General features: G+C 41.3%; 1 protein-coding gene across 2 annotated transcripts in view; it reads left to right on the top strand.

Moving 5' to 3' along the window:
* Ckap2l (cytoskeleton associated protein 2 like) overlaps positions 1-13,881 on the top strand; it is a 38,128-nt gene that overhangs the window by 16,483 nt on the left and 7,764 nt on the right. For both annotated transcript variants that reach the window (XM_008840371.3, XM_029567051.1), the window contains 3 exons: positions 3,257-4,554; positions 10,416-10,623; positions 13,723-13,878. In XM_008840371.3, the coding sequence (XP_008838593.1) occupies positions 3,257-4,554; positions 10,416-10,623; positions 13,723-13,878 (1,662 nt within the window). The remainder of the gene's footprint in view (positions 1-3,256; positions 4,555-10,415; positions 10,624-13,722; positions 13,879-13,881) is intronic.

Raw genomic sequence — 13,881 nt, 5'->3', positions numbered from 1 at the left:
TATATATATTTCTTAATCAGTTCAATTCAGCAAGATTGTAGATCAAATGATACAGCATCCTAATATGCCTGAGGGTTCAGTGAAAGAAATTAGCTTTCTGGACAGGACACAAATTCTTTATCTATAATAAAATTACGCATAAAAATCCCATCTTTGATTTTCAAAACATAGTGTTATTGAAGTTCTAAGATATTGAAGTTTTAATGTGCTTTGAGTTGCCCAAAGTGACACACCAGTGCTTATTTTTAATAAGGGGCTGGAGATTCTCAGCACCCAAATGGTAGCTAACAACCACCCATAACACCAGTTCCAGGGGCTCTGACACCCTCTTCTGGACTTCATAGTCATTGCATACATGTGGTACACAATACATGAAGGCAAAACACTCATACACTATAAATAAATTTTTAAAATTTAAGTTTTAATTACATCACTATATATACACATATGTGTGTATATATATATGGACATATATGCCCATCTGTGGATTATGCATTATGTGTATTATAAGTCATTTGTAGGTCATCACTAGAGAATAAAAACAAAATAAGGCAAAATTACTGTGCAATGATGTGACAATTGAGGAAACAGTTAGACTTCTACTTTATGCATATTGTACCAGTGCAGGACACAGGTCATAAAGAAACTGACTGCCACAAAGGATCCTTGCTCAGAATTCCCAGGAGCCCTCTATTGGCAACAGTACTGACATCAGGAAATCTTCTTTCAAATGAGGGTGTTTACCTCATCTGCCCTATAAAGTTGCAGAGATGAAAAATAAAAATGGGGAAGGAAATTTGAGAATTTAGGAGAAATTTAAGACAATGCAAGTATCCAGGTGAGGTGTCATACACCTGTGATATCAGCACTGGGGAGGTTGAAGCAGGAGAGTTGTCATCAGTTGGAGTCTAACCTGGGCTACATAGCAAGTTCCAGGCCAACCAGAGAGACCCTGTCTCAATAGAACAATCAGTTTCATGAGACACTTTTAGTGCCTAACAGGAACAGGTAACATTTAAGATCTTACTGTCACCCATTCTGAGCAAGACTCCCATAATGTTTTCTCAGTAAAACAGCCCAGTAATGTTCAAGCTAAAACTCTTTAGGAATAAAATGAAGTACTGGACCAAGGACCCTAAATCAAAACTATCCTGTGGAAACCAGGACATATGATACCCTTCCCTGAAAAATTGATGTTACTGTTAATATTACTGTTATACCCATTTTACATTTGAAAGAAATGAGATCTGAAGAAATTAAGTACTTGCCCAATTTATACAACAGTAAGAGTCAAATCCTGTCTTGTTCTAACAATAAATAATATTAAATACTTGAGCTGTTAATGGGATATAATGAGTTTTTAAAAATTACCATGGGAGTATATGAAAACCACTGATCAGGCATGCATTACTATCCCTTCTAGTTCTATGATGACCCTTGTATCATAATTTTCTTGTGCTTAGATCTTTTCAACTAAAGGTCCTCAGGAGCAAGTATAATCTCACCTTTACATCCCCTAGAGTCTAGCTCAGTGCCTTTTCTACAGTCAACATTAAGTAAATCTGTCCTAATTCAAATCCTACTTATATCCTTTACGCATCTTCTCGCTTCTCCTACTTCATAGACCCAGAGTGAACAGAGGAATTCAGCTTGGAGTAATTATTCCTTCCTATACATTCATTCTGTTTTGTTTTTCAACTTCATCTGTCAGTTCTAAGGTGAATGAAAAGGAATCAGGAGTCAGAAACTGAAGTTCTAAGTCCAACTCAGCTTCTTCCTCCTTGCCTGCCTAGCTTTGGGCAGCTCATTTTCTCTGTCAGATGAAGGAGTTGAATTCTGCGATCTCTAAAATCTCCTCCAGTTCTATATTCGCATATTAGTCATAGGCTGATAGCTGTTCTAAGCATAGCTTTTCCCTCGCACTGGAGTTGACACTGAATGACCAGTCCTACCACTTGTAATGCATTAGTCAAGACAAGCTAATCTAAAATCAACATTCAAAAAATGTACAAAAGAAATACTTGCAAGTCATATATCTTATAAGGATCTATTATCCAAAATATATGCCTCTTATAACTCAAATAATTAAAAGACAGCTGGGTATGGTGACTCATGCCTTTAATCCCAGCAAAGGAAAGCAAATCTCTGTGAAGTCAAGGCCAGCTGGTTTACATAGGAAGTTCTAGGACAGCTGGAGCTACAGGGAGACTCTGTCTCAAAAGAAACAACAAAAAGGTACTGAGCTGGGGATATAGCTCAATTGGTAGAGTGCCTGCTTAGCATGCACAGAGCCCTGGATTTGATCTCCAGCACCACATATGCTAGGTGTGATAGCACACATCTGTGATCCTAGCACACAGGAGGTAGACATAGAAGGATTAGTAGTTAAGTTCAAGGCAAGCCCAGGCTACAAGAGACCCTGTTTCAAAAAAAAAAAAGTATACTAAAGTACTGATACATGGTACAACACATAACGCAAGAAAATCTTAGAAACATGATGCTAAATGACAGGAGCCAGACACACAAATATGCAATGATCCCACTGGTTTAACAGGTCCATCTATACAGATAGAGGAAGGAAAGGTAGGTCAATTGTTGCTAAGAGCTATAGAGAATAACTACTAACAAGCACCAAATTTCTTTCTGGGGTGATGAGAATGTTCTAGCATCCAGTAGTAGTAATTTTTTCATAACCTTGTAAACATCCTAAAACCCACTAAATTATAGGCTTTAAAATACTAAATTTTGTGGCATGTGAATTAGATCTCAAATTTATTAGATAAAAGAAACAAACTGTAAAGTAACACATATTTGGAAGTTTTCATACTAACATCCCCACTTTCTCAGTAAGTAGTGATACAGAGATCTAAGACCTTATTAAGAAATACTCTACTATAAGTTATTATATTATGACATCATGGGTATATCTTTCCAGAGCATTTAGGAGTATTTTTTTATTGGAACATAATGGGCATTCAGAAGTATTATTTGACATATTATTTTTTGAAACATATTCACTGAATTCTGCTTAATTGTGTCAAGCCAAAAAGATTCTGGTATTCTAATAGAATCTCAAGTTACAAAAGTCACCTATTAGATGCAAAGATAAGCCTTTGTATCTCAAGATTCAGCTTTCTTAAATGATATCCTAAATATCATTTAGGATATCATTTTCTAGCATGTGTTTAAGGTGATTTTCATCATCTTTAAAATGGAAAGCTATTGTCATGAATTTTTTAAATGTTTGTGTTTTCAGACTGTTAGACCAAGGAAAGATGTTAGCAATCATGCTGTTTTGCCTGTCAAAACAAGGCCCATCAACACTAAAACTACAAGGCCCATCAACACCAAAACTACAAGGCCCATCAACACCAAACTTCAGCCTAAACCAGCCAGTATCATGGGGCCCCAGAAGCCAAAGTTGGAACCACCAAAATTTCCAGGCAAAAGGCTAACTTCAAGATGTATTTCTTCTAACTCCAACTGTAAACAGTCCAGCAAGAGTCAGCAGCAGCGTGAAGCTGGATCACCCACTGCAGGACAGTCAAGGAAACCCATGCAGTCCACTCGCACGCTGGAACTGAAAACTAAACAGCCACAGGAAGCAGATGAAGGACATGCTAAATGTACAGATTCTATGGTGAATACCCTTGTTGAAAACAAACCTTTAGATGACTTTCTAAAAGAAATGAACAAAGAGAACTTTCCCCAAACTTTGTTAGACCCTGAGAAGAATCCAGACCCTGGATTATGTGTCATAAGTAAGCCAAAGACTAACTGTTGTAACCAAACCAAGAATGGTTTGGCTCCTAAACAAGTCTTGGGCAAAAGTTTGGTTAATAATACTGTTCTGAAAGACAGGGTTAATCAACAGTTTGTTAGAAAAACACAAATCAGGACTCAACCAGTGAAATTACAGCAGCTCTCTAGAGTTGCTGATTCTGCAAAACCAAGAGAAAACATTCCAAGACCAGCTCTCTCTCACTTTATTCAGACCCAAAATAGAGCTCAAGCATCAAAGAAACCAGTGCTCAAAAACACACAGGATATAAAAGTTAACAGGGGTAAATATGGAAAATCAAATGAAACTAAAGGACAGTCATACCCTGCTACTGAACAGAAAATAAAACATGCTAAACCTAGTACATACCCCCACTTACTTCAGAGAGGACATAACGACAGACATCCAAACATCAAGCAAGATCAGAAAACCATTCAACAGTGTCTTGGACCCCGGACATCTTATGTTCCACAGAAATCAAGAGTGATAAACCAGAGGCCTAATTTGACTGCCAGCAGCTTTAATTCAGTGGTTCCAAGCACCCCTAGCATAAGAGCAAATAGAACCCATAACAATAAATACAAAGACATCTTGCAACAAAAAGCACAGACTGTGGACTACAAGTTCAAAAAGGCTCTTCCTGGGAACCATTTTCTGAGCAAGACAGCTTCCAAAACTCGATCAGGTTTCTCAACTGTAAATGAGACTAGAGCCCCAAGTGCTACCCAGCCTCATCCAAATGTTGAAAAGAAGACAGCAGCAGAGGATCGGAGGTACTTTGCTTTAACTCCAAGATAATGCAATTTAAGATTTTTTTATATTTTATTATTTTTAAGATTTTATGTGTATGAGTGTATTGCCTGCATGTGTATAAGTGAGCCCTTGTCATACAGTGCCCATGGAGGTCAGAAGTGGGCATCGAATTTCCCTGGAACTGGAGTTATGGACGTTTGTTGGCCACCGTGTGGGTGCTGAGAATCGAACTTGGGTCTTCTACAAGAGCAGCCAGTGTCTTAACCACTGAGCCATCTCTCCAGCCCCTCTATAAAGTTTTTGTTTGGTTTGGTTTTAATGAAAATAAAGCAGAACAGATGAGCAAGACTCTGCAGACTAAGTCACTCAAGAAGACTTACAGAGACTGAACAGAGCAAGGCAGGTTAAAGGGAGCTGCAGCAGTAAGCTCACATAACTAGGAAGGAAGAGGACAGTAGTTTCTTATCCAGCCAATCAGTGCTTGCATTTGGAGAGGTTATTTAGGAGGAAGGAAGGGGAGGCGTCTATGAGCATGAGTGGGCCAAGTGTAGGCAAGTAAGCCAAAGTAGAGAGGAGCAGCTGTTCAAATGTAGAGTTGAGGTGTTAGAAATCAGGATCTTGGGTTGCTGGGGCTCATGTTATACATGATGCTTGAAGCTGAGCCAAAAGAGTCTTTCTGCCCAAGACCAGACACAGTCCCAGACTGCAGGTGACCCTCCCAAGAGAAGCTCTTGTGTATGCCTGGCTGAAGCAGAAAATAAGGAGATTCCTGACGAGTGTGAAAGGAGCATACAAAAGGAGATGATGGCTAAAAGCCGCAGCAGGGTGAGGAAGGGCAGGATGGACTCTCAGAATGTAGCCCGTGCCTTCCTACAAAAGAAAATAACTGCTGGTGTGATTGAGAGAATAAGGTCAGGACAGCCAGTTTACATAGAAGGTTCAGGGGAAGAACTTCCAACAGTGATGTCTGAACTGAGCTCTAAGGCTGATGAAAGGAGGAAAACCCTTCTGAGCAGGAAGAAGAGTGCAAAAGCCCAGAACTGGTAAATGAGGAAGTGAGGGTCTGCCCTAGAGCTCCCAGCCTGGATCACACAGCAGAGGAGTGGTCATAGGCCAGTGTGGAACATCTTGGATGTGTTTAACTGCAAAAAGGGTAGAGTAGATGGAAACGGTTTAGCTCCATTGGCTCATTCCACCAAGTGTTCCCTCTTCACCTGCAGTGTGCCAGACTCAGGAGATGGAGTGATGCAATCACAGTTTCCACTCTTAGAGAGCTAGTTTAGAGCAGTCTGCAAAGTAGTAGAGAAATAAGACTACCATTGAGGGTGCAGGAGTAGCTGATTGTAGAAAAGGGCAACTATGAAGATATGAAGAATGCCAGGGACGTGGAGGAAAGAGATCATGTGTCTCAAATTCTTAAGTAGGGTTAATGAAGGTAAGTGAGGAACAGTAGGGCTGCAGTAAGCTCTGTAGTCAGAGGGAAACACAATAGTTAATACCATTCATTTACTTAAAATTGATATTCTGGAAAAGGCAAAAATCATAAAGACAAAAAGATCAGTGATTTCTAGGAAATCACTGGGCAGGGTGGCTAAGGGGATTTTGGCATGTGTTATATCTTGATTATAGCTTTGGCTGAATGATCTCATGCACTTATACCCCCAGAATCACATACTTTGAAAAGGTAAATTTTACTGTATTTGTCATTGAATACCTGTGTGTGCCAAACACTGAGCTAAGCACTGAACCTCCAGTTCTGCCTTCGTAGAGCTTGTATCCTGGTATAGAAACAGAATACCAACACGTTGATTAAACCAGACAGGATAATTGTGGATCATTACTCTTCTGGGAGAGGCCATTTAAACAGAATACTGAAGAGTCAAGACTCAGAGGCAGGAGTGAGCCTAGGTCAAGAAACTGAAAGGATGCCAGGGCCCCAGGAGGGCAGTGAGCAAGAGGGAGAGTGCAGTGGCAGGAGGTTGGAAAAGAAGTAGGGTGGCCATAGATAATGTTTGTAATTTTATTTCAGGAGTTGTGGGAAGTTGACACAATCTGCTTTATACCTTACATCAGCTACTTTAGGCAGAGAATGTTTGGCTTGGGTTACAGTAGATGCCGGCTGTCTTAGTTTGTTTCTCCATTGCTGTAACAGAATACTCTGACAACTTCCAATTTGGGGAGGAAAGGGTTTATTCAGCTTACATCTCCCAGGTCACAGTTCATCAGGGAGCCCAAGGTAGGAACTCAGGGCAGGAACCTGGAGGCAGGAGCTGGAGCACAAGCCATGGAGGAACTCTGCTTACTGGCTTGCTCCCCTGTCCCCTGCTCAGCCTGCTTTCTTATGCAACACAGGCCCACCTGCCCAGGGGTGGCACCACCCACAGTGGGCTGGGCCCTCCCACATCACTCATCAAGAAGATGCCCCTCAGACATGGCCACAGGCCAGTCCAATAGAGGCAATTCCCCAATTGAGGCTCCCTCAACCCAGGTGTGTCAAGTTGACACTAAAGCTATCCAGCACAATTGACCCCTTATCAACTTGACACACAAACATCACTATTAAACCATAAACTTTCCAATTTTTGTCCCCAAGATATGATGTTAATATCACAACATAAGACAATACAACCTTAAAAACCCCACAGTCCTTAAAAAATCCAAACACTTAAAAGTCCATAGTCTCTTAATAGTCTCTTAACTGTGGGTGGGCTTCTATAAAATCCAAAACAAGTACCATCTTATTTCAAAGGGAAGAATCAGGCACACCTAAGCAAAACCAAAGTCCAGCAAATTAGCTCAAGGCTGGACATCTGGGATTCACTCACGATCTTCTGGGCTCCAAAGGGCACTGGCAGCTCCACTGCTCTGACTCTACAGCCCACAGCACACTCAGCTCATCTCACAGACCCAGGCCAGCTCCATTCTACACCTACTGCAGTCCTTGGTGGTCGTCCCATGGTCCTGGCATCTCCAAAAAGCTGGGGTCTCCACTGAAACTGAGGCTACACCTTCACCAATGGCCTCTTCTTGCCTCTTGGGGTGCAAAGTCTCATTCTTATCATGACCCCTTCAATCCTGGGGTCTTCGCTGCAACTGAAGCTGCACTTTCACCTATGGCTTTTCCTGGCCTCTCAGAGTGTCAGGCCTTAGCATGCTTTCAACACCAGAACCATGCAGGAGACTCTTACACATTACCAAGTCCTGCTTCCAGCTTGAAATAGAGGTGCGGGTACCCTCTGTGTGCTGACCCTGAGGAAATACCTCCCAGAAGACTTCACAGTGATGCTGGTCTCTTGTTACTTATAGCTAATTTTTCAGCCCCAGCTAACCAGCATCAACTGTCCCAGTAAAGCAAAGGTTTTACTTCAGGTTCTGGTCTCTTCTTAATCACAGCTGATTTTTCAGCCCCAGCTGACCAGAACCCACAGATTCTCAATTCAAAATATCACAGGAACAGCCCTGATAGTCTCCGCTTCCCTTTGAAGCTTCACAAGCCAGGCCTCCATCGTCTATAACTCTTTCAGCATAACTTTTCCAAGCTCCACAGCAACAAACTCTGAGCACACAATAGCTTTTCCAGCCCAAAGTTCCAAACACTTCCACAGTCCTCCTCAAAACACCAAGGTCAGGTCCATCACAGCAGTATCCCACTCTCTGGTACCAATTTCTGTTTTAGGTTTTTTTATTGTTGTGACAAAACACTCTGACAACTTCCAACTTGGGGAGGAAAAGGTTTATTCAGCTTACATCTCCCAGGTCACAGTTCATCAGGGAGTCCAAGGTAGGAACTCAGCGCAGGAACCTGGAAGCAGGAGCTAGAGCACAAGCCATGGAGGAACTCTGCTTACTGGCTTGCTCCCCTGTCCCCTGCTCAGCCTGCTTTCTTATGCAACACAGGCCCACCTGCCCAGGGGTGGCACCACCCACAGTGGGCTGGGCCCTCCCACATCACTCATCAAGAAGATGCTCCTCAGACATGGCCACAGGCCAGTCCAATAGAGGAAATTCCCCAATTGAGGCTCCCTCAACCCAGGTGTGTCAAGTTGACACTAAAGCTATCCAGCACACTGGGAGATGGAATAGTCTGCCACAGCATCACAGACACGGGTGATAGGAAGCAGTTCAGCATGGTGGTAGTGTGGACAGAGAAGCAATACTGAATCCACAGTGACATTGTCAGATGCCAGGGAAAGCAACTAGTCAGAGACAGCTCCTGAGTTTAAGTCCTGAAATGCGGGGGTCTCTCCATCTCTTCGTGGGTCATTGGCCACCGGCCCACAAGGGCAGGGAGAGCAGAAGCGACGAACGGGGTCAGGACGGCCAGTGGGCACTGACGGAAGAAAGCCCCAGGGAGGCTGGTCCCAGGCGCAGTGAAACAGCAGTGATACAGCTCCAGACAGTGAAACAGCTCCGTTTATTCAGTGGGAGAGGCAGTAGCAAAAGCCTCAGTTGATAGGTGCTCATAGTATGCTTTATTTACATGTGGCAGTGGGCTCCTATCTTCCAGACTATCAGGCAATGCCTGATTATCATATAGAAAAAACCTGGGGGTAGTTTTTACTCCAGGTAACTATGCCAAAGGTCATGTTCCAGATAAGGTCAGGCATCCGTGCTTGGTGGCACTTTCCAGGTGAGCCAGGAAGAGAGCAGGAGGCCCCCTGCTGAAAAGGGGAGTCCTTCCATTTGGCGCTGAGCCCCTCAGGGCTATCCGGACATGGAGAACTACAACCCTAACAGCAGGGTTTCCCAACACTGAAAACTAGGATACTATTTAGGAAAATAAGGAAAATGAAGAAGAGACTTGGAGGTAAATATCAGGAACTTCCTTTGGACTGTATTGAATTGAAATGCCTGTCAGACATCAAATAGAAGATACAAAGGAGTCAAAGTTTAGCAAAGTTTGGAACTCCAGGGATTGATCTGAAATGTACGCTTTTAGATCAGTGATGCATGATTGCAATTTAACAAAGTTAGAGCATCTACATCTAAGCACTTGGCCTATCCATCAGCTCCCCTGCCCCCAAACCCCAAAAGTAGTCTGTTGTCTGCTTAGAAAAGAGGAGAAGATAAACAGTGGAGGAATCTCAGGATTAGGGTGTGGTACTGTCAGAGACCAGTTCCTTAAACTTTAAAGTACACTAAAATTATTGATTAATGAAAAAAAGGAAATCATATATGGTCAGGAGAGGGCTAAAGAACTGGGGTGAAGTAGGTCACTTTGAGTACTAAGATTCTATTAAGGGCAGAATGCAGCTTTAGTGGTCTGAGTGACTGAAAGATTCTAGTGACAGAAATCTAGTGCTGAGTCATTGATCTCAGATGGAAGAATGTCTGAAGGGCAGGAGACATTTAAAGTTCCACATAGGGAAAGGAAAACCTAGAGAAAAGTAATGAAAAGGGTGGGCATGGTGGTGCATGCCTTTAATCCCAGCACTTGAGAGTCAGAGGCAGGCAGATCTCTGTGAGTTCAAGGCTAGCCTATTCTGTGTAGCAAGTTCCAAGCCAGCCAGTGCTATATAATGAGACTGTCAGTAGTAGTAGTAGTAGTAGTAGTAGTAGTAGTAGTAGTAGTAGTAGCAGTAGTAGTAGTAACAATAATAATGAGAAGTAATCATGGAGTCCAGGTGTTTTAAGACTGAAGTGCCTTCTATAATCTTAGTAATCCTTCTGACCTGGCATCTGACTCTTGATGGGGGAGGTCAACCCAGTGCAGCCATTGTCCATTTGTAGATTGTTCTTCATTCCATTCTCCTGACTTGGTCAATAATCTAAAGTTTAGTCATATCCAGAGTCTCGACCTAGCATATATCTTAGAAGCAGACCAGAGAGAGAGAGAAAAGCTTAAGCTGTCTTTGCCTTCTCCCTTTTAATTGCTTGGCAGGAAACAATTAGAAGAATGGCAAAAATCTAAAGGGAAAACCTATAAACGACCTCCTATGGAATTTAAAACAAAAAGAAAAATAATAGAGGAAATGAACATATCATTCTGGAAGAGCATTGAAAAAGAAGAGGAGGAAAAGAAAGCACAATTGGAACTGTCCAATAAAATCAACAGCACACTGACAGAATGTCTGCGGCTCATTGAAGAGGTAAGTGAGAAAAATGAGCTTCAAAACGTGGCCCAGAGTCTTGCTGCTTCAAAACATCTTTCTTTTAATGCAAAGGAAATAACGTTCTCCTAAGCAGAAGTCTGGCTACTCTTTTTAGTACAGAATAATAATAATAGCAGCACTCACAAGGGTGAAATGTATTAAATAGTGGCTCAGAGAAGTTGGGAAACTAGCCCACGCCTTGGACTCCAGAGAAATCCAGATGGAGTTCTGCCTTCTCCAGGTATCAGTGTCCAAAGAGTAAGTAATTAGCATTGATATGTGAAATTGAAGTCAAAACTCAGGGTTATTTCAAATCAGAATACCCTAAGTACTTTTGGTTGCTAGAAATGCTATCTAAATTGTGTCTTAGATTCTGCAGATCAAGATAAAATGAATGGTAGGCAAATGGTATGAGCCTTATGAGAGTCCCTGAATAAACAATTTATTAATAAAAACTAATATGATAGACCTCTAGGCAGAGGTTCCTCCCTAAAGCAGAAATAAGCCCATTCTGGTAGTATTGGATGTTAGCAAAAAATGAACTCGGAAGGTGGGGGGAAATTTTCACAGCAATCAAACATTAACTATTTCTCCTTTGTGGCATTAAACTTCAGGGGTTTTCTTGTATGATTGTTTTGCTCTTTTCTTTCATTTTTTAAATATATGAATACATTCTTTTGTGTGAATGTGGGTGCATATATGTGTATGTGTAAGTTTGTGCACATTTGTGTGGAGGCCAGAGGACAGCCTCAAGTGTTATTTCTCAGATACTGTTTTTCTTGCTTGTTTTGGTTTGATTTGGTTTGGTTTTGAGACAGGGTCTCTCACTGGCCAGGACCTTGCCAAGTAGACTAAGATGGCTGGCTAGCTAATGAGTCCTAAGGATCTGTCTGTCTCCACCTCCCTGGTACTGGGATTATAAGCATGCATTATCAGTCTCAGCTTTTTTTTTTTTTTTATGAGTAGGAATGTTTTGCCTGCATGTATATAAGTGCACCCATGCAATGCAATGCCTGCAGAGGCAGAAGAGGGTGTTGGGTCCCCTGGAACTGAAGTTACAGGTGGTTGTTAGCTGCCATGTGGGTGCTGAGAACTGAACCTAGATTATCTGCTAAAGCAGCCAGTGTTCTTGACCACTGAACCATCTCTCCAGCGCAGTCCCAGCTTTTGTTACATTGTTTGTTGCTATTGGACTCAAGTCTTGGTGCCTACAGGGCAGCACTTTACTAATGAGCTCAGTCTCCAGTTCCCTGTTATGCATTCTTATTAAAATGATTCCAAATAACACTACAGATTAATAACCAGACCTCTTCCCCTTTCTCTCTCTCTCTCCCCCTCCTTTCTCTCTATCTCCCTAGCCTGCTCTTTGAAGATAGTGATCATTCATTACCAGCTATCCCTCCAATTTTTTCTTTTTTGAGTATTTTATTTATTATTTTTTATGTGTATGGGTGTATTGCCTGCATGCATATAAGTGTACCCAGGTCATACAATGCCCACAGAGGTCAGAAGAGGCTGTTAAATCCTTGTAACCCTCCAGTTTTTCTGTATGTACAACTATAAGCATATGGAGAAATGAGGCAGCTTGTTTTGTTTTGCAAGTTGCAATTATTTTTTTTATTTTTTTTATTTTTATTTTATTTTATGTGTGTATTGCCTACATGTAGGTAAGTGCACCCGTGTCGTGCAATGCCCGCAGAGGTCAGAAGAGGCTGTCAGATCCCTGGGACTGGAGTTACAGACAGTTGTTAGCTACCTTGTGGGTGCTGGGATTCAAACCCAGGTCTTCTGCAAGAACAACCAATGTTCTTAACCACTGAGCCATCTCTCCAGCCCTGCAATTATTTTTATATATGTTTGTTATCTTATGTTTTCCTAGTCTCCATCAAATGAGTTAAATATTCTCCCTTTTGTGCTATACTCAGAAAATAGTTTGTACATCTTTCAAATTTTTATGTGGTCATTGTTCTATTTAGGAGTGATATTTCTTTACCCAATTATATAGTGAATGCGTGCCTTTTTTAAAAAGCAGACTTACTAGACTTGGGAGGCTAAGGCAGACAGATCACGAGTTTGAGGCCAGCCTGGAGTATATAGTGAGTTCATACCCACTATTTGACATATTGAGCCTCTCTGTCAAAAAAACAAAGAGTAGACAGATCAGACTTGCCAAGGATTTAAGATTATAAAAATCTTTTGGATTTTAGTAATTATTTTTTCTCATTTGTCAGTACCTGTACCTATTAGGTCTGTTGTTACTTTCCTAGCTTTTAGTTGAAAGTTTAGATAATTTAAATGAGTCTGATTTTCCTATAAATATGATGAGTGCTGTGAATTTGCTTCTTTTTTAAATATTTCACTATTTTTATTTTACATGTATGAGTGTATTGCTTACATGTGTGTTAGTGCACCCGTGTTGTACAGTGCCCACATAGTCAGAAGAGGGTGTTGAATTCCCTTGGAACTGGAGTTACAGATGGTTGTTAGGTTCTGGGAATTGAACCTGGGTCCTCTACAAGAGCAGCCAGTGCTCTTAACTGCTGAGCCATCTCTCCAGCCCCTAAATTTTACTTCTAACATCACTAAGATTTAACTAAGTACTCCGTCAGGATCAAGTCACAAAAACAGATGCCTTCTCACCTTTCTCCAGCATGCCATCCTATAGGGCAGTTAAGAGCACTTCATGCTGCTATTAGTCATGTGGGAAATTCTAGCTTCTACTCACCGATCACGTCACTTATGAATATGTGGTATTTTTAATACGTTTAGTGTATAAGAAGTATTTATTGCTTACTCTAGGGCTTGGTTTGGTTTGGGTCTTGTACCCCATGAAAATACAGAATATATCCCTTACCTTCAGCTATGGTAAACGTTTGCCTATTTTTGTCTCAGGTAACTTAAAATTTAATGATGTTTCCAAAATCATTGAAATGTATGATTAAAATAGGGACATTTTGTTCTATTTGTTATATATGTCAGTAAAATTGAAATTTTACTTCAGAAAAATTAATGATCAGACTAATATTGCATACCTTCAGAGATGTGATAGTAACATTGTGGTGATAATAATTATTTCTGGGTGTTTTCTTTTTCCAGGGTGTACTTTCTAATGAAATATTTACCATATTGTCCAGCATTCCTGAAGCTGAAAAATTTGCCAAGTTCTGGGTCTGCAAAGCAAAGTTATTGGCAAGAAAAGGCACCTTTGATGTTATTGGGCTGTACGAAGAGGCCATTAAAAATGGGGCAACAGTG

This window comes from Nannospalax galili, unplaced genomic scaffold (genome assembly GCF_000622305.1).
Source record: "Nannospalax galili isolate Female #2095 unplaced genomic scaffold, S.galili_v1.0 scaffold1941, whole genome shotgun sequence".
Lineage (NCBI taxonomy): Eukaryota > Metazoa > Chordata > Mammalia > Rodentia > Spalacidae > Nannospalax > Nannospalax galili.
This window is presented reverse-complemented; position numbering and strand designations above follow the sequence as displayed.